At 43.8% G+C, this 25,446-nt stretch overlaps 1 protein-coding gene across 2 annotated transcripts in view; it reads right to left on the bottom strand.

Moving 5' to 3' along the window:
* Window positions 1-25,446, bottom strand: part of cttnbp2 (cortactin binding protein 2) — a 79,102-nt gene that overhangs the window by 47,806 nt on the left and 5,850 nt on the right. For both annotated transcript variants that reach the window (XM_084018117.1, XM_084018118.1), the window contains exon 2: window positions 21,329-21,436. In XM_084018117.1, the coding sequence (XP_083874243.1) occupies window positions 21,329-21,436 (108 nt within the window). The remainder of the gene's footprint in view (window positions 1-21,328; window positions 21,437-25,446) is intronic.

Consider the following 25,446-nt stretch of genomic DNA (forward strand, 5'->3'; position numbering starts at 1 on the left):
CCGGGGCATCGATGCTGTCAGTACACAGCTGACATCACTGTGACATCAGCTGCTCTTATATAACCGACCCAACGACAGGACAGAAATGATTCGCTGCTGTTGGAAAACTGCAATTCAGCTTCAGCTACAAAAGAAACGTGATCTTTGACGCAAAATAATAAAAAAAATAAATAAATAAAAAGCACTTTAGAAGCAGAATGAAGACACCAATTACTGATAGTTTCACAGAGCAACCTTTATCAGATGCTCCTTGATATTTAATAGTTAGAGGAAATGTGATTTGATCCCTTTCACAAAGCGAGAAGCAGCCAAATCTCCTCACAGAGCAGAAATAATGAGTCTGGCTGAGAAGAGTTCCAGTTTCTCAGATGTGAGGCTTCGCCACTTCCAATCTGATAACAGACTTTCTTTAATTTTACATTTGACATTTACCCTCAGCACTCAACCAATCAGTGTGCATCGCCCTCGAGTATCAATCAATCAATAAATACATTTGACTGACTCATCAACTGATCATGAAAATAATCTTTATTTCCAGCGCTTCAGTGGCTCTACATCAAGTTTAACAAGTGAGTGAATCTCGAGGCTCCATCTGATTTTCTTTAATTGATACATCAGTCCATAAAATATCATATCATATCAATATCATATCATGGTTATCAGTCTGTTCTGTTCTTTTGTGTTGTCGTTATGTCCATGTTTGGATACGCCTATTAGCCCATGCATCCTGTATGCAAGCTTTCTTATGTTTCAGTCACCTCCAGGCAAAGTGGGGGTCGCAGTCTCTGGCACCGTTCATTTGGGGGTCGCGGGCTGAAAGGTTTGGGATCGGCTGCACTCGACGTTTAAATAACTCTGAATAACCAATCAGATCACAAGCTTTAAGAGTTTCTGTTTGTGCCGACATTTGCTGAAGACAAGTGCAAACACACACACACACACACAAACACACACACACACACACACACACACACACACAGTTAATGTGTCACTATGCAGACTAGAGGCAGAGGGAGGCCCAACGCGGTGAAATTTTTACCCAGAATCCCACACCCCGGCAGCTTTATCCACTCATGTTTAATGAGCTCAGCTGACAGCCCCGATGAAAGTTTCATGAAGCCCCAGATACTGTACACACACACACACACACACACACACACACACACACACACACACACACACACACACACACACACACACACACACACACACACACACACACACACACACACACACACACACACACACACACACACACACACACACTATTATTCTCGCAGCGTGCAGCCGAGTTATCTGCAGCGTGAAAGAGTAGTTTAATATCTGATGTTAAATAATCCTCACGTGAACGAGCACAGTCTCTCTCTGTCTCTCACTCTCTCACCAATGAGAATCCAGATCCAAACATTCCCAGGACTTCCTAACCCTCCCATCCTAAATCTCACTCAACAAAGCAACACACACAATGCATAGCAGCCGCCGTAAAGTGGTGCTCCGGCCAGACGCTGGATATCAGCCAATCAACCGCCGCCGCCGACAGAGCTCCTTCGCCACAGCTTAAGAGGAATTTTTTTTTCTTCTACGGGCTTCTTCTTCCAGCCTTAAAATAATACAATGTGTCTGTTTTTTTAAGAGAGTGCAAGTGTCCCGTGGCGGTCTCAACGATAATCAGCAGGCTGCAAAATAAAAGCCCTTTACAAATAATCATAATGGCATTGATGCATTTACACTTTTCTAATAAAACGTGTGAATAGATTGACGGAGGTGGAGGACCAACTAGTGGGATCATATATATGAATTTGGAGCGGACATCATGGTTACAGTGGAAACAAATTGAAGTGTGTGCTTCTGTACGGTGAGTAAAGGTCAGTGAACTCACCACACTGCTAACTGTCAGCTTATTAATGTCAGACAGCTTCTGCTGGAAAACCAGTCAAATAATCAGAGACAACTTCCAGATAAGGCTGAAACGATTCCTCGAGTTGCTCAAGTGCCGCTTACGTTAGCGGCAGCATGCTCCAATGTTTACGTGGATGTATCGCTATGGCTTGCCTATGTATCTCAGGTGAAGTTGCTGGGCCCATATGGTTGGGACAGATCCTTTTACGAGGGTCAGTGTCGAGGCAAAGCCAGCTTTGTACTACTCTGCTCAGGGAGACCAGTTTATAGGTGTAGAGACCAGAGAAAACCTGTTTTCATAATATGGGACTTTTAAAAACTAGTTGTCTGATTATCCGGTTTTACATTATGCAGTACGGTCAGAGCCAGGCTGGGAACGCTGCCTTTACTGTCGGATCGTCATTGTTCAGAATCGTTAAAAAAAATCACCTGAAACACAACCGGTACCGGGACAGGTGCGTGGTGGTCAGAGCAAGACAGAAATAAGAAATTAACAGTGGATATGGGAACTATATACAATGCTCGCTAACTTGATGGAATAATCAGTAGATTAATCGATTACCAAAAGATTAATCAATCAAAAATTAATCAATCAAGATCAATATTCTGCCCACATGCAACAGCACCGCACAACACACCATTGCTTTGTCCACTGACCCGGAGCAGAGTTCCCTCTGATCACACAGCGTATCTGTCTAGAGGCTTTTATTGTTAAAGGTAAGAACAGTAAGGAGTGGATTTGCTCTGCGCTGCCTTTGTCAAGGTCGATGGGAATAATAAAGTTTCCCATCCTGGAGCGGACTGTGGAGCTTCCCTGTTGTTTTGAATGTGTCTGTTCAGCACAACGTGATTGAAACGTGTAATTAAATAAAAGCACAACGACAACAAAAACAAAGGAATACCGAAGTCAAGTGAAGCCTATAAATCTTGTTATGCATGTCACTCTCTCTCTCTCTCTCTCTCTCTCTCTCTCTCTCTCTCTCTCTCTCTCTCTCTCTCTCTCTCTCCCTCTCTCTCTCTCCCTCTCTCTCTCTCCCTCTCTCTCTCTCTCCCTCTCTCTCTCCCTCTCTCTCTCTCTCTCTCTCTCTCTCACACACACACACACACACACACACACACACACACACACACACACACACACACACACACACACACACACACACACACACACACACACACACACACACACACACACACACACACACACACACACACACACACACACACACACACACACACTTAAAGCACATAAACTTTTCTATCCCTGAGCTATATGCAAATGTTATTTATAAAAATATAATGCAGAAACGAAAACTTCAAACAAAACATACTGAGGCAACCGCTTTAACGCAAGCACACAAATATATTTTAGTTGCGTGTACACTCATTAACACACTCATACACACACACACACACACACACACACACACACACACACACACACACACACACACACACACACACACACACACACACAGTATGACTTGCAGCTGTGTGGAGGGGGAGGGGTGATGCTGCCCAGTAGAGTCAGCTCCTTGCAGCCTATTTTTATCCTTAATGCCACAGTAAACCAACACAGGCATGCTGCTTGATTAAACCTCATAGTCCCCATGGGCAGAAGCACGAAAAGCCCCCCAACATCTGATAGGGCTGCAAGTGTGTGTGTGCGTGTGTGTGTGTGTGTGTCTCAGAGTATGTGGCGCAGTCATGTGCATGCATATCTATTTTTCTGATTAACTGTGTGTCAGCATTTTATATCTGGCTGATTTAACCTTATGCTGAAAAAACTAAAACAAAACCTGCAAGCATAGACATGCACACGCACGCACTTCAAGCAACACAACCCTGCTAGTGTGGACACACACAGAAAGCCCAAAAGTCTAAAAAGTGTAAGTACATGTAAACTCTCCGCCAGCTTGGCGAGCAGAGGCGACAGAAGAAGGCACAGAGCTCAGCAGTTCCGGACACCCGACCACCCGGACAAACACGAAACGGAAGGGAAAAAAACACCACCGTGGTGCAGGAAACAGAATTCTCAATCAGTAGTGTGTGAGTGAGTACATCTCTGCACTTTCTCAAAATATATTTTATTGTCCGTTTGATGCCGCCATCACCCGCCTGCCGACTGCTCACTCATTGCTCTTAACCGGCCCGCGGCTCAGTGCAGGTTTTCTGTGCCTTTTTATTCTCATCTATATAGACTTGAAACCGAAATAAAAGCTACAAGTCCAAACTCATGAGATGGATTTCAGACAGTAACAATACACTCACAGTGTGGATGGCTTGCCTTGTAGGATGTATTCATTCAATCACACAATGAAGGGATTCATTAGCACCTGCATGAGACGGACTAATACCTGGAGGATCTGTTACAGAAAGGGAAAGAATTTCTTAAGAAAATCATCAAAATAGGAAATCATTTGTTTTCACGTCTGTTCTTTGTGTTTCTTGCAGACAGGAAGGCCGGCCAGGATTTAATCAACTGTGACCATCACAACTGTCACTGATCTCACATCGCTGCTCAATAGTGCGTGGAAGGAAACCCAGGCTCACCGAGGAACTTCGCAGTGAGAGATCTGTCCCTCGCAGTCGGCCATGACGGGTCTGAAGCGACGGCGGTGGAACAACCAACAAACTCTATGAACATCCGCCTGCTCTCACGCTGACTGACGGGATTATCTACCGGCAACATTTAATTCAAAGTGACTCGTGAGGGGAAAAAGGAGGAGGGAAGGAATTCACACGGTTGGCTGAGAGAAGCTTTCTGGTGCTTCAGGAATGAAGACGGATCATTAAACAGCCCGGCGATCGTCGTCAATGAGTTACACGTTAGAGAAACAAACGGCGGCAGCGTTTCGTGGGCAGAAGACAAAGATAATGAGTCTTTAATCCCGGCCACCCACTCAGATAAATCAAGTGTGGCGCTTCAGTTTTTAAATAACACACGTAAAGATATTCGAAGGAGATGTTGGCCCACGCGCTCTCCGATATGGAAACGCCGTCTGACTGTGAAGTGTGCTGGTTGGTGCATCATCTCCGTCATCACTCCTACATACCGCTGCACGATTGTTAGAGAGCAAAATCACCTCCTAGCTATATATATATATATATATATATTGTGCATATACAGTATATAAAAACACAAACTATGGTGAAGATCTCCATTTTCCATTACAGAGCTGCCGTTACATTTGATCTAATTAAAGACTAACAAACAACTGTTTCTGTCAAGGGTTTATTTCAACCAAACTGCCATCTGAGGTCTGGAGCCTTTGAAGAGGTCATGTGACTTGCATGTTATGTCCCAACCCATGTTGATATTTATTTCATATTCACATAGCAAACGGGCCAAAAATGAGCGTGTAAGAGTCTGAACACGTATATTTCAACACAAGAAATCCCATTTCAGGATTTACCCTTAGCCGGTATCTAACCGTCACTGCCGATGGGAGCTGATTAACGGCCGCCAATGCGTCCCCGTCACTCTGAAGACTAAAGTCCGACGTTAACGCCTTAGTGGGGTTTCTCCGGCGACACTGAAGAACGCATACATGCAGAAGACAACCCCGCCCCCCCCAAACCTCCTCCATCCCGTCCCCAGAAAAAACCCTTGAATGTACATACCAGGGTTTCCCATAGAGCAACCACGCTGTAATGAAGCAGCGCCTCCTGGCACGGCTAAAAACAACATCGCACAACGGCGAATTAAGCCGAGGAAGGCGGAGCGGGAACCGGCCCAGCGCTGAAGGCCTGTGGTGAGAAACGGGAAGGAAACGGGCGTTGGCCTGGACCGTAAACCGGTCCCAACGTCTCCTCCAGTCGTCAGCAGGGTGGAAAACAATAACCTCACAAAAGTATTTCATTAAAACTGGGTTTGTGGAATCATGACGGTTTTATATTGACATTTTTTGGCAGAACATCTTATATTCCTGCGTCAAATGTATTTTTTATTGCGCAATTAGGAATTAAAAGGTGCTTAATTCGACATACAGATCCATTGCCTCCCTATGGCTCTTAATATGGTGACAGCTGAGCCAGCGGCTTGCAGATAACACTGTTGCTGTTATTTGTATTGTTAGTACGAACAGTGGGGGGGGGAGGACAGAACGGTGGGTACTACGCTTCAGGAGAGCGTTATCAGATGGGAGTTCTCCAGCGGGGCACGCTCACATGCACTAAAAGTAACGTGCAACGAGCCTACGCAGGCAGACGTTAGGCTACTAATCTTTACATTGCACCTTCTACATTATGTTAATTAAATGTACAAAGAAAACCTGATATTAACAGCAAAACCTCACATCAGCGATGGAAACATTTTATATTTTTTATCATTTCAGCTCCAGGTTGATGGTTGTACCATTTTAATTCCCAGTGATGTACTTACTGATGCCAGCTGCTCCAGTAGAAATAATGGCTTTAATTCAAACAGGATTGTCATTTTATTTAATTTTATCCCCCAAAAATGTAAGTAGAAGATCCTGAGGTGACTTCTGACCCATAACAAGCACTTTCTGTCCTTTTCTTCTGCCAACAACCATCTTAAAAGATATTTATACATTTATTTCTGTTATCTAACTTTGGGATGAAGCTCAAAGGCTTTCATGCTTTTCACTTTCCAGTTTGACCGGTTGTGTTTATGAGCAGAAGTAGTCCAGCACATAACACCACATTAGAATGATCATTTCTGCAGGATGGAGCTTTACTCCCTGCTCTGCCAGGAACACGGCATTCGAATCAGTGTCCGAATCGGCGTCCGAATCGGCGTCTGGCAGAGCCTGGCGCCGCCACGCGGCCAGCTGGCGGGGCAAGAACCAGCTCCGGTGTGAAACTAGAGGGTCACTGGCAGACCGGCGGGACCGGAGCAGCAGGGACCTCTAATCAAGGTCCGTCGTACAGAGGAGAGCTGGCACTCGGGTCTGCAGTTTCTCGTTCCAACAAACCACGGTGGCCGACTCTGATTAGGAGGACGAACTAATTAGTGAAATGAGCTGGATGGACCAGAAGCCTGCGTGCTGCACAGTCAGACCCTCTGCAACCAGCATTTGACCTAAATGACAGAAAAGGGAACCAGAATGAAAGGTAACTTCTGTATTTGTCAAGCTGGACACTAGTTGGGGATCTCAGTGAGGTGTGGACGGCGTGTGGGAACTATTTGTACAATTTATCAAATGTACACGGTGTTCCTGTCCCAGAGGAAAGGGAAGAGAGGCGGTAAATCTGGTCGTGTTGAGTTACTGCTGATGAAAACATGTTGCTTGCCTTGAAATGACAAAATAACAGAGGGGCTTTTATTGTGAAGATTTATAGGAAATTGTGTTTATCACAAAATTAGCAGAGATTTTGTTAGCAGCTATTCTTCAATAAAACAAGGCTACTGACGCTGCAGCCAGTAAGCAACAAAAATAATAAAGACTTTATAGGAAATTAAATGTGTTGATCCACTTTTACAGGCAATCTTTAGACCACAAAATACATTCGATCAACAGAATATCAGCATACCAGCTGATTCGTCAATTTACATTCGTTTAACATTCACTGATTCCAGCTATCTAAACATGAGGTTTTGCTGCTTTTCTTCTCCGTCTCTTATCTTCTTAGGCTGAATGTCTTGGAGGTTTGGACGAAAGAAAAACAAGACATTTATTGCAGATAACTAGTTGAATTCACAACAATGACGACAACCAACCCAGACAATACAATAACAATAAACTTCTTTCTGATTCTGAAGAGCAGCATGCAAAGCCTGCTTCGTTTCTCAAAGTCATCTAAACACGGAGGTTGTCTTTAATTCATCAACTGTTGAAAGAACCAAAAGCTGCGTACGTCTTTAGATTAAGAGCTACATATCAAATATCCAAGAAGTTCCTGGTACTTTAAGTCCTTGGATAAGTTTTCAAGGAGCTAGAAGGTTCCTCCTACTCATTGTTGTCTTAGGTCTAAAGACCTGCAGAACCATGAGGCTCTGCAGCTCATCTCATCTAAAATAACATGTTAAAAAAGACATTTACTGCTGTCTATCTACTGATGTGGGATGTAAAGAATTAAATTAAACTAAGCGTCTGTCCAGTGTTTGATGGTTATTGATTTGTGTCAGAATAATTCATCAAACAAGAGGACGGATATCCTCTAGTCCTAAACTGCTGCTAACGTACTTCCTTGTTTTACGAATGAAGCTGTACGCAAGTTGAAGCAGCACTGCTGTGCGTGTTCAACCAATCAACTAGTCTGCAAACTCCACCCTGAACGTTCTATGTCCCCAGAATTAAATCTAGACTGTGGTCCCTGCAGGGTTCCTGCAGAGGTTCCTAGTTCCTGGAGAAAGCTGCTGGCTTCAGCCTCCCATATTTTCTACATCATTTGTTCAGATGCTACCACCCTGGTCTGTATCATCCAAGAGCTGTGCCCTGGCCACGCCCCCCGTGTCTGCAATGACGACATGGAAGAGTCCATTTCCTCCACACGGATGTTTTCTGCCGATTTGACGGGCTGTCAGGGGTCAAGAACAGAGGAGCCAGTGTTTCTCACGACCGCAGCGTCGACAAAGCAGGAGCTGTGTGGAAGTCGAACTCAGGACTCCCCCCCCCCGACAGCACTTCCTTCACCCATATCAGCCACCTCCCCCCAGGGCCGAACACTCGGCCTCACCCGAACACAGCAGCGTCACCTCGGAGAGGAACGGGCCGACGATGACAGCAAATGAATGACATGAAGTGAAATGCTTACGCTAGAACGCATTACTGCGAAGCCAACGTGGAGGGTGGTGCTGTCGGGAGGTGTGATCGATTAATGGGAGGTGGAGGCCCCGTGTTCTCCTGCTCAGAAGCCTAAAAACAACAGGGAGCCTGAGCCCTGCCTTCATTTATGTAGTAGATTTCTAACTGCATCCCGTTTCACATTCACACGGCTTCACTGGATCATACAAGCAGAAATATCACACAAGAGTGGGATGAATGAGCGATAACATCTATGGTTGGAGTACAACTTTTTTGTTTTTTGCATCAAAAATCCATTGTGGAGGCAAAGTACCAGGCTTCACTACAACAAATGGGATTGTAACAAATATATTTTTGGTTGCGATCTGACAACAGCAGTCTCCATCTCAAGGGCCGATACAAGAAGTTCATGTCACGATTATTCCGGCTAAAATAATACAGATTCAAGATATTATCCCGATAATCAAAATATGGTTAAAACTCTTCAAAACGTCACTAGATCATCCTGGTGTCGCTTTACTTTTCATTAAAAATACATTTCCTCAGAATGGGTCTGCGGTGGACCCAGATGATGCAGCTGAGGAGACAGCCCTCTATTATGAATATATTCTATAGGGATCGACTTGTTTTTGAAGTTTGCCGAAAGTATTTTTGGGGGACCGCTACCAAACCTGTGATCTGGAGCATTGATGACAAATCCCTTAAATTCTATGTTTACATCCGATAACAGCTGTTTGGAGGTTTTTCATACTTTCAACACCAACAAGATCTACAGCTATTTAATGTCTAAACTTAGATTTTCTACAGACATTTCAAGGAGTCACACGGCTCTCAGGGTTTAACCACTAAAAAACTAAACTCCCCACAAATCAGTTAGAACTGAAGGCCGAAAAACCTTCGCTGGCACCGTCTCTCCAACATCCTGTGATCACCCCACAATCCCCCGCTGTAGACGCCTCAGCCTCCATCTTGTAATGACTCATAGCCGTTCTTTGACATTTAGACGAGCTCGTCTCCTCCGCTCGCAAAAAAACCTCCTTCCATCCTTTCACACATGCTGAGACTCACACAATCTGCTTCTTGGCCGCACACACACACACACACACACACACACACACACACACACACACACACACACACACACACACACACACACACACACACACACACACACACACACACACACACACACACACACACACACACACACACACACACACACACACACACACACACACACACACACACACACACACACACACACACACACACACACACACACACACACACACACACACACACACACACACACACACACACACGGAGAGCAGGTGGGTGGTTCAGTTCATTTTGCTCAAGGGCACTTCAACAGCTGCAAGCTGAGAGACCCTGAAGAGCACCTTTAACAGGACTCGCTCTTCCTCTTCCTGTCTATTTTTAAAGGTTCTGCCGAGAACATAAAACATGACTGAACATTAAAAGATGAATATTTGTCAGCAGAGAAGGATTAGAAGGAGATCAAGATTTAAGGTTAAAAAAATGAACACATTAGTTGTGATCTATAAATCACACTGCAGTACATGAAGACTACATTTACCATGATCCCATCATGAAAGATGGATCTGCATGTCTATAGCTGTCCGATCCCTCGAGGCGATTTTACACCACATGTCTACATTCATGCATCGACACTCGCTCACACACTGATGGCACAGGGGGACCGTTGGGGATCAGTATCTTGCATGAGGACTGGAGGAGTAAACGATGAGCATGTTGTGATATCGTGGATTTTGCACCCCAAAGACTTCCTGAGAGGAAAGTAGATGATGAAAAAGCCTTCGAACATTTAATTGTTTCAAAAAAGTCCGATAACAGATACTAACAAAGATTTTATTTAAATATTTTTTTAATATTATAACTTTCAAAAGTTTTCATTTGCAGCCTCCCCCCCAAGAAAACGTCATTGTCATGGAAACGAATGACAAAAACGTAAAAAAACACTTTTGCGTGTTATGATAAAAAACGGGAGGGAAACCGCGAGGTCGTAAAGCTCACGACCGGATCCACGATCCACCTTCAACCCGGGTTCTCCAAGACGACCTCATCTACACTGCCACAGCACACCGCTACGGGGCAACGCCCTCCACGGGGAGAGGCTCCTCCCCCAGAGACGATGGTCTAAAAAGTTCATCGTGCATTTGTCATGCAAAAGGAGAATCATGGGAGGTTTTTTCCGTGACGTGCACGTCCTCGCAACGTCAAGGCTGATATGATACATGCTGCAGCCCTCGTTTGTAAATACATTTACTTGTAAAATGTTATGTTTAACTGTCGAACATCTTAAAAGGATTCAATTAGACTCCCAGAGTGCATCTCAGCACCTTTCTTCCTCCTCCAGAGCCGGCGACAGCGCCACAAAGACGCCGTCACCGCGGTGTGATTAAGTCATTACATATTAATTGCACCATGTCTCATTTCTGCCGCGGCTACCAGCGGTTACATTGAATCATCCTGTGTTGCTCTCCGAGGCCGCCCCTCGCCGCTCGGCTGCATCCGGAACATACAAAGCGAGGGAACCGGCAAGGAGAAGATGAAGAGCAAAATAGAAATGAAATGAAATCTCTCTCTCAACCTGAAGTCGGCCACTCACAGCTGCTGCTCTCATTCTTCTCCAGCTGAACACCCACACTGTTACATGGTGACACACACACACACACACACACACACACACAGTATGAGTGTTATCGTCATATTATACTTACACAGTTGGCGTTGTGAACACGAGTGAAACAAAATGGCAGTTAACTGAAATGCAAGGGGGGGCGGGGGTTTTGGTAGATACTGGTATCGTCTGTTATAATTTATCGTTTAAATGATGATAATCATTCCTGAACACTGTTAAAAGAAGCTGAAGAGAGAATAGCCGGTCCACCTTGAAAAGGTCAGCCCACCTTAAGTGGGCCTGAGCCGGAGATGTCGCCAACTTGGAGGCTAACCCTCTTCACTTCAAATCAGCAGATGGTAAGCGAGACGTTAGCATTTATTTAGAACAAACAAGCCACTAGGCACAGGACCATATGAACATTTCATGTCACGCTTATCCCAGCCAAAATAATTCACGATTTACGATGTTATCCAGATAATCAATAAAACATGCTTAAAACTTAGAAAACAGCAATTAAACGTATTAGACGCACCTGTTTACAAAACATCCTGTTTAGTTGAAAAACAATCAAATAAATAATATGATTGTAAATCTGAAGGTCTCCCAGCATAAATCAAAATCGCTGCTTCAATTTTGTCACTCATGACATTAATTCCGATTATCCCGATCCGATGATGGAAATTCACCACTTATCACTTATGGAGAGCATTCACATCCCGACTGTGGACACACTGAAGCGCTAAGTTCACAGCTCCAACGTTGCTGCCTTCATGCTCATCATCATCACAACATGGTGCCGCCGTAGCAGACAGACACGCAGCCGACGACCTTGCAGCTGAACGAACCGATGCAGCGCACACTCGCTGGGATAAGTGGCTGCCTGTATCCATGACAACGCTCCCACGGCAGTAAATGTTGGATTTAACCTGTTTGTTAGCAGCCTGAAGTCACTAATCTTATAGGTTAACGCTTAATAGTTAACGGGGGTCTGCTATCGTTCAGGAATAAAAATAAGCATCCTGAGAGTCTATATAGTGATCCGGTATCACTAAGGATTAACTTCACTATGATTTTTTGGATTCATCAATTTGATGTTTAGTCTATAATATCTCAGAAAAAGAGTAAAAATTTCACATTTTCCCATGGTGACATCTTCAAATGTCTTTTGTCTGAACGGAGTCCAAAACCCAACTATTAGATCGATCATCATACAAAAAGGGAGAAAATCAGCAAATGATCACCTTTGTTTGATAAATAACTTGATTCTGGGATAAAGTTATAGATGTTGTTTCTATTTGAATTAATCACCGCAGCACAAATCCCTTAAATATCTCCTCTGTTGCGATTGAAGAGCAGGTCGACATGATGGCAATTATCGGACTTACAGGAAGTTCTACCGTCGTCTTTTCATGGGATGGGCTTCAACCAACCAATGCTGGAACTGCAACCCGACCGTCTGTGGTCAGCATCGCTGCTCCTTCTCAAGATTAGTCATTTAAGAAATGATCATTATTATGACAATGATAAATATTTTTTTATTTATTTTATTAATTTGACTAACCGTGGGTGACGGCTTCACACACACACACACACACACACACACACCAGATAAGAGAAGAGAAACACAGTAAACCAGTTCTGTGTTTGCATCATCGTCTCTCATTTCACTTGGCAACTCATCATGTGGAGAGAGAGTGTGTGTGTGTGTGTGTGTGTGTGTGTGTGTGTGTGTGTGTGTGTGTGTGTGTGTGTGGCCGACATCAAACAGCAACCATGTCATCAGATCAACAGGCCGAGACCCTGACAGAGAGAGAGAGAGAGAGAGAGAGAGAGAGAGAGAGAGAGAGAGAGAGAGAGAGAGAGAGAGAGAGAGAGAGAGAGAGATACAGCAACAACAAACTGCTCATACTGATGTGAAGATGATGAACAAAAGAAACTTCATCAGTCACCTGATTAAAACACGTCGCCCACACTAATTAAGACACCACAGATCTGAAAACTAACCAAAGAAAGCACAAGATTTTCCAACACAATGGCATCTTCCTTTATGTACCTTTCAAAAATAAGAGAAGCTGCTAAGACCAACTTTCAACCGCAAAATTATGATTCTCAAGCAAAGCTGATTTGCTGCTTTTCAACCAGGAGAGTTATTAGATATTACTGTTTACGTAGAAAACGAGCTCATCCTTAGAAAGCGGAGCAACGTAACTGCATCTAAGTAGAGACAGTTGGCATAGGAGACATTTACCGCCTGACTTAATGAGTATAACTGAATGAAACGGTCGATTGATCTAAAGGTGATGTTTTATTTTCAGGTCTGCAGAGTGACTCTGTGGTGTAACGGTTAGCAACGCTACCAATGGTGCATGCAACAGGGTTTCAACTCCTGTGGTTCATGAAGTAGCGGACTGTAGAAATAATAATTTCCATGTAGGTGTAATCCCACAGGCACAAAAATAAAGTGGGTGCAGCAGAAAATTATGTATAAGAATATTGCACAAATACGTAGACTAAGGCATATGGTTTTAATCATATTTCACACAACCCATTTCAACACAGAAATATCCTCAAACATTTCAGTGACTCCCCTTCGCAAACGATCTAAAGAGCTCTGCAAAGAATCTGTTCACGCATTATGTCCGCAATATGAAATTTTGAAAATGTTGGAGAATATTGTTCAGATATACGATCGGTAATCAAAATCCTGTCCCGAGGTAAAGCCGCTAGAATCACTTTGTTTCCATATCGATTAGGGTGACGAGGAAAGGACAGCAATTTTTTCAGAGTTGGTTCAGATTCCCGAAAAAGGCGCAGACATGTATGGAGAAACTGTCATCTAGGAGAAATCAGTAGAGTATGTTACCCGGGTAACTGACTCAGAGTTATGTTGAACTGGCTTTGTTAAACCGAAAAACCAGAGTTTCTCTCGTCTCAGGGTTAACTAACTCAGGGTTTTCACTAAGCCTGCTTTCGGGCCCCAGGTCTGTTGAGTTTTCATAATGCCAGCAACGATAATATGGTGCCAAGTCACCAGAAACACAGGAAATAAACAGACAGTAGCTGAATACATATAATATAAATGAAACACACCCCAAGTTATGTTAATGTGTTTCCTTTTTTTTTTTACATGCATGAGGACTTTTTAAAAAATGTTATTGATGTTTGTATTGTTCTAATCTTTTCTCCCTGTAGTATCGAAAATGGTATCAAATATTTTCTTGGGTATCAGTTTCAAATTCTAGTATTGTGAGAACCTGTTTGGCCAAAGCAATCAATCAATTCATTCATATATCCTAATTATCGGTAGATCACATGATTGCCTGCTTCCCTCCCACATACACTTAATAACTCACAGCTCTGTGGGTGTTTTCCCCCCCCAAATCTGACACTTCAATCCTTGCAAGCTCGTTGTTATTTCTGACCCAGATACACAGTTAGGTGTCCGACTTCACAGGAACATCCCGCATTCCCACGTGTTGGGGGGGTAAAACGGGTCCGATCACTGTCAGGGTTCACTTCCCCACCGGGGCTGCACCCATGTTACAAGCACTCGCAGCGGCACTTAAGATAAAAGCCTCCCCCGGACGGCACGGTGTTATATAATTATGTAAAGAATGAGGGGAGAGAAGGAAGGTTGAGGAGTGAAATATAGGCCTGTATAAAGGGGGGGGGGGGGGGATTAAGAGAAAACGAGAGAGAGAGAGAGAGAGAGAGAGAGAGAGATAGCTGCTTTGACCTACTTCCTGAGCACTTCACCACTCGCTTCGTTTCACAGTGAATATTCTCGTTGCAAGTACAGGACACACGCACACACACACACACCGTCAACACACACTGCGAACACATGCACACACACCATCAACGAACACACACCGCTAAAACACACCATCAACACACACATACTGCTGAACATACCACGAAGGCACCAAGAGACAGCTTAAACACGTAAATTTAGTGGCCCCACAAACAAAAGCTGAACATTAATCAAATTTGAGTTTATGGAGCAAAACAGGAATCGGACCCTGGTCGGAGCCAACCGACACCACGCTGCGATTGGCCAGTGCATTAGAGGGGCGGGGCTTAGCAAAAGGTCAATTTACTCACGACCCAAGCAACAACTATGAAAATAATATTATTCATTATTTTGATTATTTCATTGAAAGAAAAAAAAGACTAACTATGAGAATAATCCTGTAGTTGCAGCCTCACATGTATTACATATGCACGCACACACACACACACACACACACACACACACACACTCAGACATGCTCTTTCAACTATGAGACAGTGCATCCCCCCATGGGAATGGTCTTATCTTCTCCATTGACTGACAGTACTTCAAAAACCACCCACAAAAAAAAACTGTCATAATAAACAGGCTCTCCAGAGACGTCCACAAATGGGTCGTACCACTTTCCGTGGGGTGGGGGGGGGGGGATTCACTGAGCCTTTTTTACGCCCATTCCTCAGTGTCATGTCAGTGAAACACGAGCCTGAGAGCTTGTGAACGAGAGTCCGGGTTGGGGGGTCTGGTTGCTAGGCAGCCGCGCGATCAGAGCCGGATGCTGATTGGCTTGTGTGTGTGTGTTAACCCAAGAAGTGTAGCTGTGCTTTGGGACCGTGTAGGAGAGAAACCAAACAAAGGGTCGTCTTTAAAGCTCAAACTGAATTTAAAATTGAATTTTATTGCAATGCATTACATTTTCATAATCAGACACTAAATATAACGAGGTCATCTTTGTGGTTGGCCTTCGCCTGAAAATCGTACACGCACGCACATGATGAGGATATCGCTCAGAATACTATATACAATATTTCTCCTTAATACGTTGGGTCACAGCACATGATTGAAGTGGAAACCCTCTAAAGCATCCCTCTCTATCTCGTGGCTCAGGGAGGGCCCTGTGGAAGCAGAGTTAGACAGTAACGGATTGTAGTGAGCTCTTTCTGCCCGAAGAGAAAAACTAAGAGAAAAAATAAAGATGTACAGGAACAGAAAGGAGATGAACAGAGAGACATTTCTGAGTGAGTGAGTGTGTGCGTGTGGTGTGTGGTGTGTGTGCGTGCGTGTGCATGGGAAGCCCAGCAACAGAGCATGCCTTAAATAGCTAGATACTGGGAGATAGCATGACGCTGGAGAAAGCCTGATGACTCAGGGCATGTGTTGTGTTGTGCTAAGCGTGTACAGCCCCAGCGCTGACAGCAGCACCGTTGGCTGTCCTAGTCATATGGCGTATCACATGACGACCCCCTCCTCCTCCTCCCCCCGAGGAAGTTGGTGGGCAGAATAGCCGACCTCCCATCTGGATTCCCAAACACGGCGGTCTGCGGGGATGTTACCCCAATCCACCTCGAGAGCAGCGCTTAGTCGCCGTAACGGAGATAAACCATCTGTTTACGCTTCAGCGCAGAATGTTTCCAACACTGAAGCTGTTCAAGGAACGTTGCCTAGCAGCCAACTACTTATCACGCGGAAGAGGACCGCTGCTGGACGCCATTCATTGTACCTAGAGTAAAATCATGGCGGCGCCGCTTACCATACCTCAAAAGAAAGGAAGTTAAGAAAGTATATATATTTGTGCCAGACATTTTTGCCACAGCACGGCCGAACAGTTGGCATTACAGCGGCTTCTGTCGCCTGCAGCATGCTAGCTGGTTTAGCTCAACCAGCCGGGTCAATGAAGCTCAGTGAAGATTTGTGTCAAACTACATGACAATGCTGTTAAACTGAAGTCTGCTCCATCTGAGGATAAACTGCAGACATTTCATTGACGACAGCCTCTCCTGAATGTAGTGGGGTTTGTTGTACGTGAGACGTATTACATGACAAATACAAATTGTCAGGTATAATTTTGTTAATCCGCCAACATAACACTTCTCTTCTCTCCCCTCAGGCTTTACACACTGAACCTTTCATGCAACTTTAGTTGCTTGAAACTAAGTTACTAAGAAACTTAGTTGCGTGAAACTGTGCAACACTTTTCTGAACTCAGCCAAGTTGAGTTTTTCCAACTGTTGCAGCTGACGGCAGTTAACTAGTTAGTTCACTGCTGACGTTTTAAATGAGACAGGTGTTAACCCACAGGTCAGGTTTTGATATTTATTTACTTTCTATTGACAAGATGCCAGTTTTTGAGTTACTTAAAGTAAGAATTATGGCCAATCAGCAGCAAAAAAATTTACACAAAACATACCGAACTGTAAATCATGTGTACCATTACACTAATTAACTGGTGCCGAGTATTTCAATTCTGAGTTCAACACTTCAAGCTTCCTGGTATCTGAAATGTGAAGTTAACCAACTAAGCTGGCATCATACTGACGATTTCATTGGCCATCCACTGATCGTTCCTTGCCAGCAAAATCATCCCGACAAGACATTTTCACAAAAGCACAGACTGCCCAATCTGGACGTCTCCGTCTGTACGATCGTTCTCTCCCACCGAGGCCGAAGAACACAACCGTCCAAACGGCCAGGGCATCCGAGAACATTTTGTCTCTGGCCCTTTAAAAATGAAGCAGCTATTGGAAGCTTGTTCTGCTGATGTCAGGCCACACTAAGTGTTAAATGTATTAAATAATAATAGCCAAACCTCAATGGGAACTAACCAGCTGCACAAAGACCATATGGATAAATCCCAAAGCTCTCAAATCTTCCCACTTGAATTATAAAGGAGTCGTTTCAAGCGTGCCAGGTCAAACGGCACAAAAAGACAAAGCAGACGGAGTAAAGAACTAACTGGGGAGGACATTTAAACATCCAGCGGCCAAAGAGCTGCCTGATAGAGAACATAGTGAAACTAAAAAGAAGAAGACTTTTAGAGAAACAACTCTTAGTAGACATCTCGTGCTCATCACTTTGTTGGCAAACATTTGGGAATTCTTGGCTTTTAAACAGCAAACAGCAAAGTGTGCACCCAAAAATAATAAATACTTATTTTGCATTCTTGATGTTTAAATATTGGCGTTGCAGCTTACATACTATGTGTAACTGTAGTATCTACATTTGTTTTAATATAAAAGGTGAATAAAAGTGGCACCATCATTGTAGTTCCAGTTTGTAGAAGCTGATGCCTCCACTCAGCCACCACTCGTTTTTAAAATCACAAAAGCATCTACATCATTTTTGGAAAGGTTCCACCTGCGACCTGTCGATACGAACACAGACGCTCTGCTTCCCGCTCCGTTCGGGGGAAAGACGCCGCCTCCAGAACAACGGCTGACTTGTGTCGCCGCCTGCCATGCTGATCATGTGACATAGTTTCTGGCTAAATCTGCCTGCAGCCTCTTTTTTATTTTTCTCCAGGATGAAACCCGATACGGCAGCTCAGCCAGCTTTAGCCACACGCCAATTAATCTGTGGCATCAAAGCCCCTTAATGACACCCGAACACCACAAACAATGGCGGGGAGTCGTGTCGAGCCGCGGAAGTTCGCTGGTGGTAGGGGGGGGGGGGGTTGTGACGTACTGAAGCACCTAAAGTACAGGGGCTGAAGGTTCCTGGTGCAGCTCTGTAACGGTGGCTAATCACTAATAACGGGTTGGAGCTTTGCTCTGTACTGCCACATCGGTGGCCCTGCAGCTGGAGGCCAGATGATGCCTTTCTGGGGGGGGGGACTTAATCCTCTCAGTCACACCACCCCCCTTTGTCAGAGACCACATCGGCCTTCTCTCTCTGCGTCTCCCCCATCCTCCATAGCCTTCACTGCATTCAAACAGACGATATAACTCTGGATATCATTCTTAACTCTCTTTTCTATCTCTCTCCCTCCCCCCTCCTCCGTCCTCCTCCTCCCCCTCCGTCCCTCTCGGACGAGGCTTATCAACCACAAGACAAACAGGCTCATTGTGTTTGGCGAGAGAGGAGGCTTATTCCATTGAAACCTGGATAGGATATCCATCCACGGGGGAGCAGGAGGCCACGGGGATTCTCAACGCCAGAGGAAAACACGGCTGGAGTGGCGACGAAGGGGAACACAAAAACAACCAGAAACACAAAGAGAGAGACAAGGTGACAGTCGGGGCCCGACCGTCCTGAATTTAAGGAAAGATGGCAGACAAAGCAGGAGAGATGAAGCTGAATGAAAAGAGGTGACGAAGAACACGACGAGCAAGTGACACGTTCCGATTATTATCTGAAGTCGATGGTGCGACGTCGCCATTTGTCACGTTCAGGGAAATTTAAAAGTAGCCTCCATTGGCAGCCTAGGCCGAAAGCGCCACCGCCACTGAATCCAGCCAGCAATGAAGACAAGAATATGACAACGTGATTAATGTAAGATGTGTGTTTGGCCGAGAGCAATTTAATGAGTTGAGGTGGTAAAATACAGAATAGCGGTCCGGTCCCTTTATATTAAACAGATTTGATGGTTTTGTTTAGTTTTTTTTTACAAAAAACACTGTGAATGAGTTTCAAGTTGACATCATTGAAAAGAAGTGGACAGCCTTAAAGTAGAGCGTAGGCAAACGATTCTGACCTAAATACAGCACAGCAGAGAGAGAGCGAGAGAGAGCGAGAGAGAGGGCATGCAAGTGTTTGTTCTGAAATAACTCGACATGTCTTCCCCTGTGAAAGACGAGCGACCTCGAACTCCAGACGAGTCATCATCTGTGCAGCATCAGTAGTCGATGACGACGGATCGATGCATTATCCATTTAAAATATACAATCACCAGGGAGAGTAAACATACAGTTTAACAGCTTATGGGTTATTTAAGTGCAGAACCCACCAGACTAAAGTATAATATAGTATTATTATATTATCACAGTAGTATTATAGTATTCTTACAGTAATATTATAGTAGTATTATAGTTTTACGGCAGCTCGTCCACCTGCAGACTTTAGTGCAGCACTCACACTTTTAGAGATGCACCAATGCAGCCGATCGAAACTGGACGTTTTTCCAGCTGATAAGCGTTGATCGCTCTCATTTCCAATTTCTCGCATGATAGTTACACATCCGCACACAGCAGCACGACTACAAGCCCAAAATAAACCGCTGAGAAACCCCCTTAAACATCAGCAACAACTAACGTAATTATATCATCACTCATTCCCATGAGAGAGTTGTCACAGAGGAACATGATGATGGGTATTCAACCTCTACTCAGTAAAAATAATGATCAATTATCATGATGTGTTCAATGTAGTCTTATAAAGTATAAAGACAGACGGAGATGTTTTCACAACAATAATAAACAAGATATTAGAGATGGACTCTAAGCAGCTGATTATACAGAATTTAAACTTCTATTACAAAGATTTGTTTGAATCAAAACACATATTTAAATAGAATATAATCATTTATTACTTAATAATTTGTGTTTTTGTGCAAAAAACTATAGATGATGATTAAGTTAGAAAAGTTAGAAAAAAGGGATAGCAATTTTTAATATTTGACGGTTGCCACTGACTTCAGGACAGCTGAAATGATTCTGTTTGGTCAAAACATTTAAAAAGAAAAACTTTGTTTGTGGTAAAACTACCGTTGTACCAGCCAATATACCAATATACCTGGCTTAATAAACTCTTACATCCACATACAAACATCAATAATCACCAGGAACAACGGGAGCCAGAACCAGCAACTTCAACCATCTGTTTATCACCGAAAGTCCAGCAGACGGACACCAGGATTTGATCACACTGGCCTTCCTGGCAGGAAGTGCGACCCGGTCTCTCTGCCAGCTCCCGTTCAAGAAGGACAATTAGAGAGATCTGCTTATCGGCGGGTAATTACAAAGCCAGGAGAAGAGTCTTTCATCGTGATCACACCGGCGTAATTGTGCACATTTCTGGGAGGAAAAGCCACCGACTCAGATTTGTGTGATACTGCATTCATTCAGCGTTCGTGGGCCATTCATCCCTCATTAAACCAAAGTGATACCGACTCAATTCTGGGTCACCATCGCAACTTAATCTCATCTCAAGTCACTCACAAAAGGCAGCCCCGCTTCAACACAACTCCAACTGTGTTTGATTCAAGCCGACAGCAGCTGAGACAGCGAGAACGGGACCGTGCTAGTGTGCTAGCGGTTCTGGACTCACCCTCAGGGCCTCGATGACCAGGTCGCGGGCCTCCAGCTCGCCCTCCATGATGCTCAGCAGGGTGAGCAGCTCGGGCTTGCTCAGGTTATCCATGTTGAACTCACATTTCTGCAACACAGGCGGAAAACAAACGTCACAATCATTACAATACCAACAGTTCATCTTAAAAAAAAAACGGTTTTATTTAAATGATTCTTTGACTTCTGTGAGCAGAAACAGACAAACCCCTAAAAATGAGGACAGGAGAGCCGAACACATAAAGGTCAGGAAGAGACAGCTGACCTGAATGCTTCAAAGCTGTGGCCGTTGCCACGGTAACCAGCATCCAAAACGGCATCCGAATGCATCTTTTATTGGTTGATTGTTTGTTTGTTTTGTTTGTTGTCTTGTTAATAGAGGCTATGAATGCCCCCATAAATGATTCATCATGCATCAGCTGTTGTTATTATTCCTGGATGGATTTGTTATGTGTCGGGATGGTGCTGTCCCAGGTACTGAAACACAGACCCGACAGAAAACGAAACTTCTCAAAGACCTCATCTCTCAGACAATAAATAAAATAGCAATAGCAAAATTAAGTTCAATGTAACTAAAATCATGACCTCAAGTTTAAGGCAAATATATTAATAAAATACCTATAGACAAGTATTTCTGAAAGTTGTTAACAATATAAATATTGCAAAGTAGTAAATACTGAATGGGTGATTATGTGCAATAGATACATTGAGAATGTATCTAGTATATGAATACAGTATATATGATCAATGTATGTACTGTACATGTCTAGATTATTAATACATTCATCCATCCATCGTCTTATCTTGTATTCAGGGTGGGGGGGGGGGGGGGCAGGGTACACCCTGGACAGGTCGCCAGTCTATCCCACAAGAACAACATGCTAATTTGATAACGCAGCATGTTAGCATTAGCATGTTAGCATTTATTTTTTATCATGGCTCAGATTGAAGAAATGTGTCCTGTGAGGTGGATATTCTTCACCTGTTGGTGGCTCTAAATGAATGTGGACCACAACCCATGTGACAGATTCGTAGCTCATCTGCATACAGTCAAACTAACTAGGGATTAAATTCAATTTTCATTTGAATGTTCGCATGTTGATTAATAAAATCCCAGGATCAATCTTTTAATATAGTGTAATTAACGGGCACACGGCTTCATCCAGCGTCTCTCCTCTCTGTCTGTTTCACAGAGGGGCGGGGCTTAGACACACACCCACACACAGATTGATAGTCATGTTGAAGATGTTTATTCTAACTTTTCTACATACAACTTCAACAAGAATGACTCGCACAAGAATCCATGATGAGCAGCTAAAAACAATCAATCGCTCTCATCATAACTGAAAGTGAAACTTGAACAGCGGCGAGTGGATCGACAGATGCGCTGATTTGGGTCGTATACTGTGAGTCCTCCATAAATGATTGCACACACACTTATTTATGCACATTTGTCTCTGAATGACAAGGAATTAGAATTAGAACTACTAGAATGTTTCTTCAGTAAATGTCTTAATTTTGATCCATCAACCACAAGACTAAACACTATTTGATGGAAAGAATGCAATAAAATTGTAAAACACAGAATTTAGAAAAATTCTGTTGGTCATGTTTAATAAAAAAGTACATTCATGTTACAGCTTTGGGGTCAATTCTTAATTTAAACATTACAATTTTTAATAATGCACCAGGTAAGAGGGTTCTTTGTACAATTTACATCATTAGTTCTATGAGAATCTATTTCATATCCAAGCAAAATTGGTATTGTAACTGAAATATCCCTACCCGAATTGATATTGAATTGAATCAGAGATTAAATCGAATCCGGACTTTGTGAATTGGAATCGAATTGATTCTGGAAATCAGTGGCTATAACCAGCCCTAAAACCAACTGTTGACCGCCATCAAACTGCTAACTGAGTCGGAGGCGTAGAGCTGCAAAACCACCTAAAATCACACGTTATGAAGGTTTGCCAACTCATCAAACAGCGCAGCTGCTTGGTGATAAACTAAAAGTTGCTTCCATGCACCACGTACTCCACCTGGACTCATTAGGAGCAGACCTCAGATCAGGATCCATGTCTAGTCCTAGCCTCGAAGCTATTACAGTCTAATTACATTTAGCTAGCTCATTAAGCACCTACTTGGTCAGCGGCGGCCGCAGGGCTAACGGGTGCAGACGACTGTAATTGGGAGTGACCGGAAACTCTCACGCTTCCCTTCATGTCAATTAAAGCGGTCTTCTTGGGGAAAGCAGAACGGCCAACTCATCAGTCTTTAAATCTTTATTTTACTTCCACAAAATGTATTATATAACAAGCATTCATGAGCTTATACAAATGTTGTGTACTTGTAGTGTAAATGTAGGTTTGTGGTGTTTGTGACTGCTTTGCATAATTATCCAAGAAAAATAATTGTTAGTTGCGGTATAGTGACATGAAATACTTTAGGGCCCAGTCTACATGGTCACTACTTAATTTTTACACATTCTGGCCGCGTTTCCCAGATTTGTGAAGAAGCTCTTAAGTGCTAAGATCTTCTTGCTCTGTCAGCACTAACACTTGATTACACCTTCCTGTCCTCGGTCCATCTGTGCTGAACCTGTAGCCATCTTGCTGTTGTCTGTCTGCCTTAATGTGTCGGCATTAGGGTTGTCCCGATCACGTTTTTTTGCTCCCGATCCGATCCCGATCGTTTGAGTTTGAGTTTGAGTATCTGCCGATCCCGATATTTCCCGATCCGATCACTTTTTTTTTCTCCCGATACAATTCCGATCATTCCCGATAATTTTTCCCGATCATATACATTTTGGCAATGCATTAAGAAAAAAAAATCTGCATTTTTGGGGGCCGATACCGATCACCAATCACAGAATGGATGGGAGAATAATAATAATAATAATAATAATAGAGCCGTTTTATGACTGAACATACTGTCCATGACTGTGTAGGACACAGCAGGATTCTGGGTCGGGCTTGGGCTTCAGACTCGCGGTGTGAGCGGACCGGAGCGGAACCGGACCAGTACTTCGCTCCGCTCTCTGCAAAATCCGCTGCGCGCTCGTGGCCACTTGCTCGTTCAGCTACGCTCGTTTTGACTACAAACATGTGCGCACACCGGAGCGGAACGGGACGGGACGGGAACCGGAGCGGAAAGGGACGGGAACCGGAGCGTACTTTAATAATAAAAATGCCGCTGTGCTTCCACTGCCCGCTCGCTCAGCTCCACTCGGTTGGCTGTAATTAAGCTGAAGAACGGCTGACGTTCTCGCATGTGATGTTGATACTTCACCTGCGCGGCTCGCGAAGTTGCGCACGTTGTATTTTGGAACAATCCCAGCGGAGCTGCGCTCTGATCAACAGACACGGGACGAGCCGACTGTGCGCAGGAGGGTGGCTGATAAAAGCCCACCACACGTCACTAGCGTTGTTTACACTGGAACTTTGACAGGCCATCGGCCACGAAATTCCCACCCTGCGTCAGGCGCAGAAAAACAGTCTCGGGTAACAAAAATATATAAATATGCGATCGGCTTTTCTAATTGGCACTTTGACCGATCGCCGATCAACCTGTTTAGGGTCCATATCGGCCGATAACGATCGACGGCCGATCGATCGGAGCATCCCTAGTCGGCATGCATGCATTATTGTGGTCTTGTTTTTATTGTGTATGCGTGCATTTTGTGTCTGTGCTTCTGCTTCGCATGCTGTAGTGTGATGTGTCTTGCGTCATGGGTTTTTGTGCTGTATGGTTTAGGGATGTCTTGAATGATGTTTTCTGATTGATGTTATATGTTATTTTGTCATGTTGATAGAGATTGCCTTGGCCAGTAACTTTGTCATTTTAATTTATTATTATTATTTTTCATATTTCATATTCTGTTCTGTTTTTAGGTGAATTCAACATCTGTCTAGGTCTTGGCTAATTCTGGCGCATTTACAGCAATGTTATTAATGTGCACTGTCCCCGTTTTCAAATAAACTTATTATTGTTATTGTATGTTCTTAAGAACGCTGTGAAAGAAGGATGCGTTTCCCAGAGTTGCTCTTAGCTTAAGAAGATCTTTCACTAAGAAGGAAACGTAAGATCGAGCTGACCCAC

The sequence above is a fragment of the Eutrigla gurnardus genome (genome assembly GCF_963514095.1).
Source record: "Eutrigla gurnardus genome assembly, chromosome: 9".
NCBI classification, from domain to species: domain Eukaryota; kingdom Metazoa; phylum Chordata; class Actinopteri; order Perciformes; family Triglidae; genus Eutrigla; species Eutrigla gurnardus.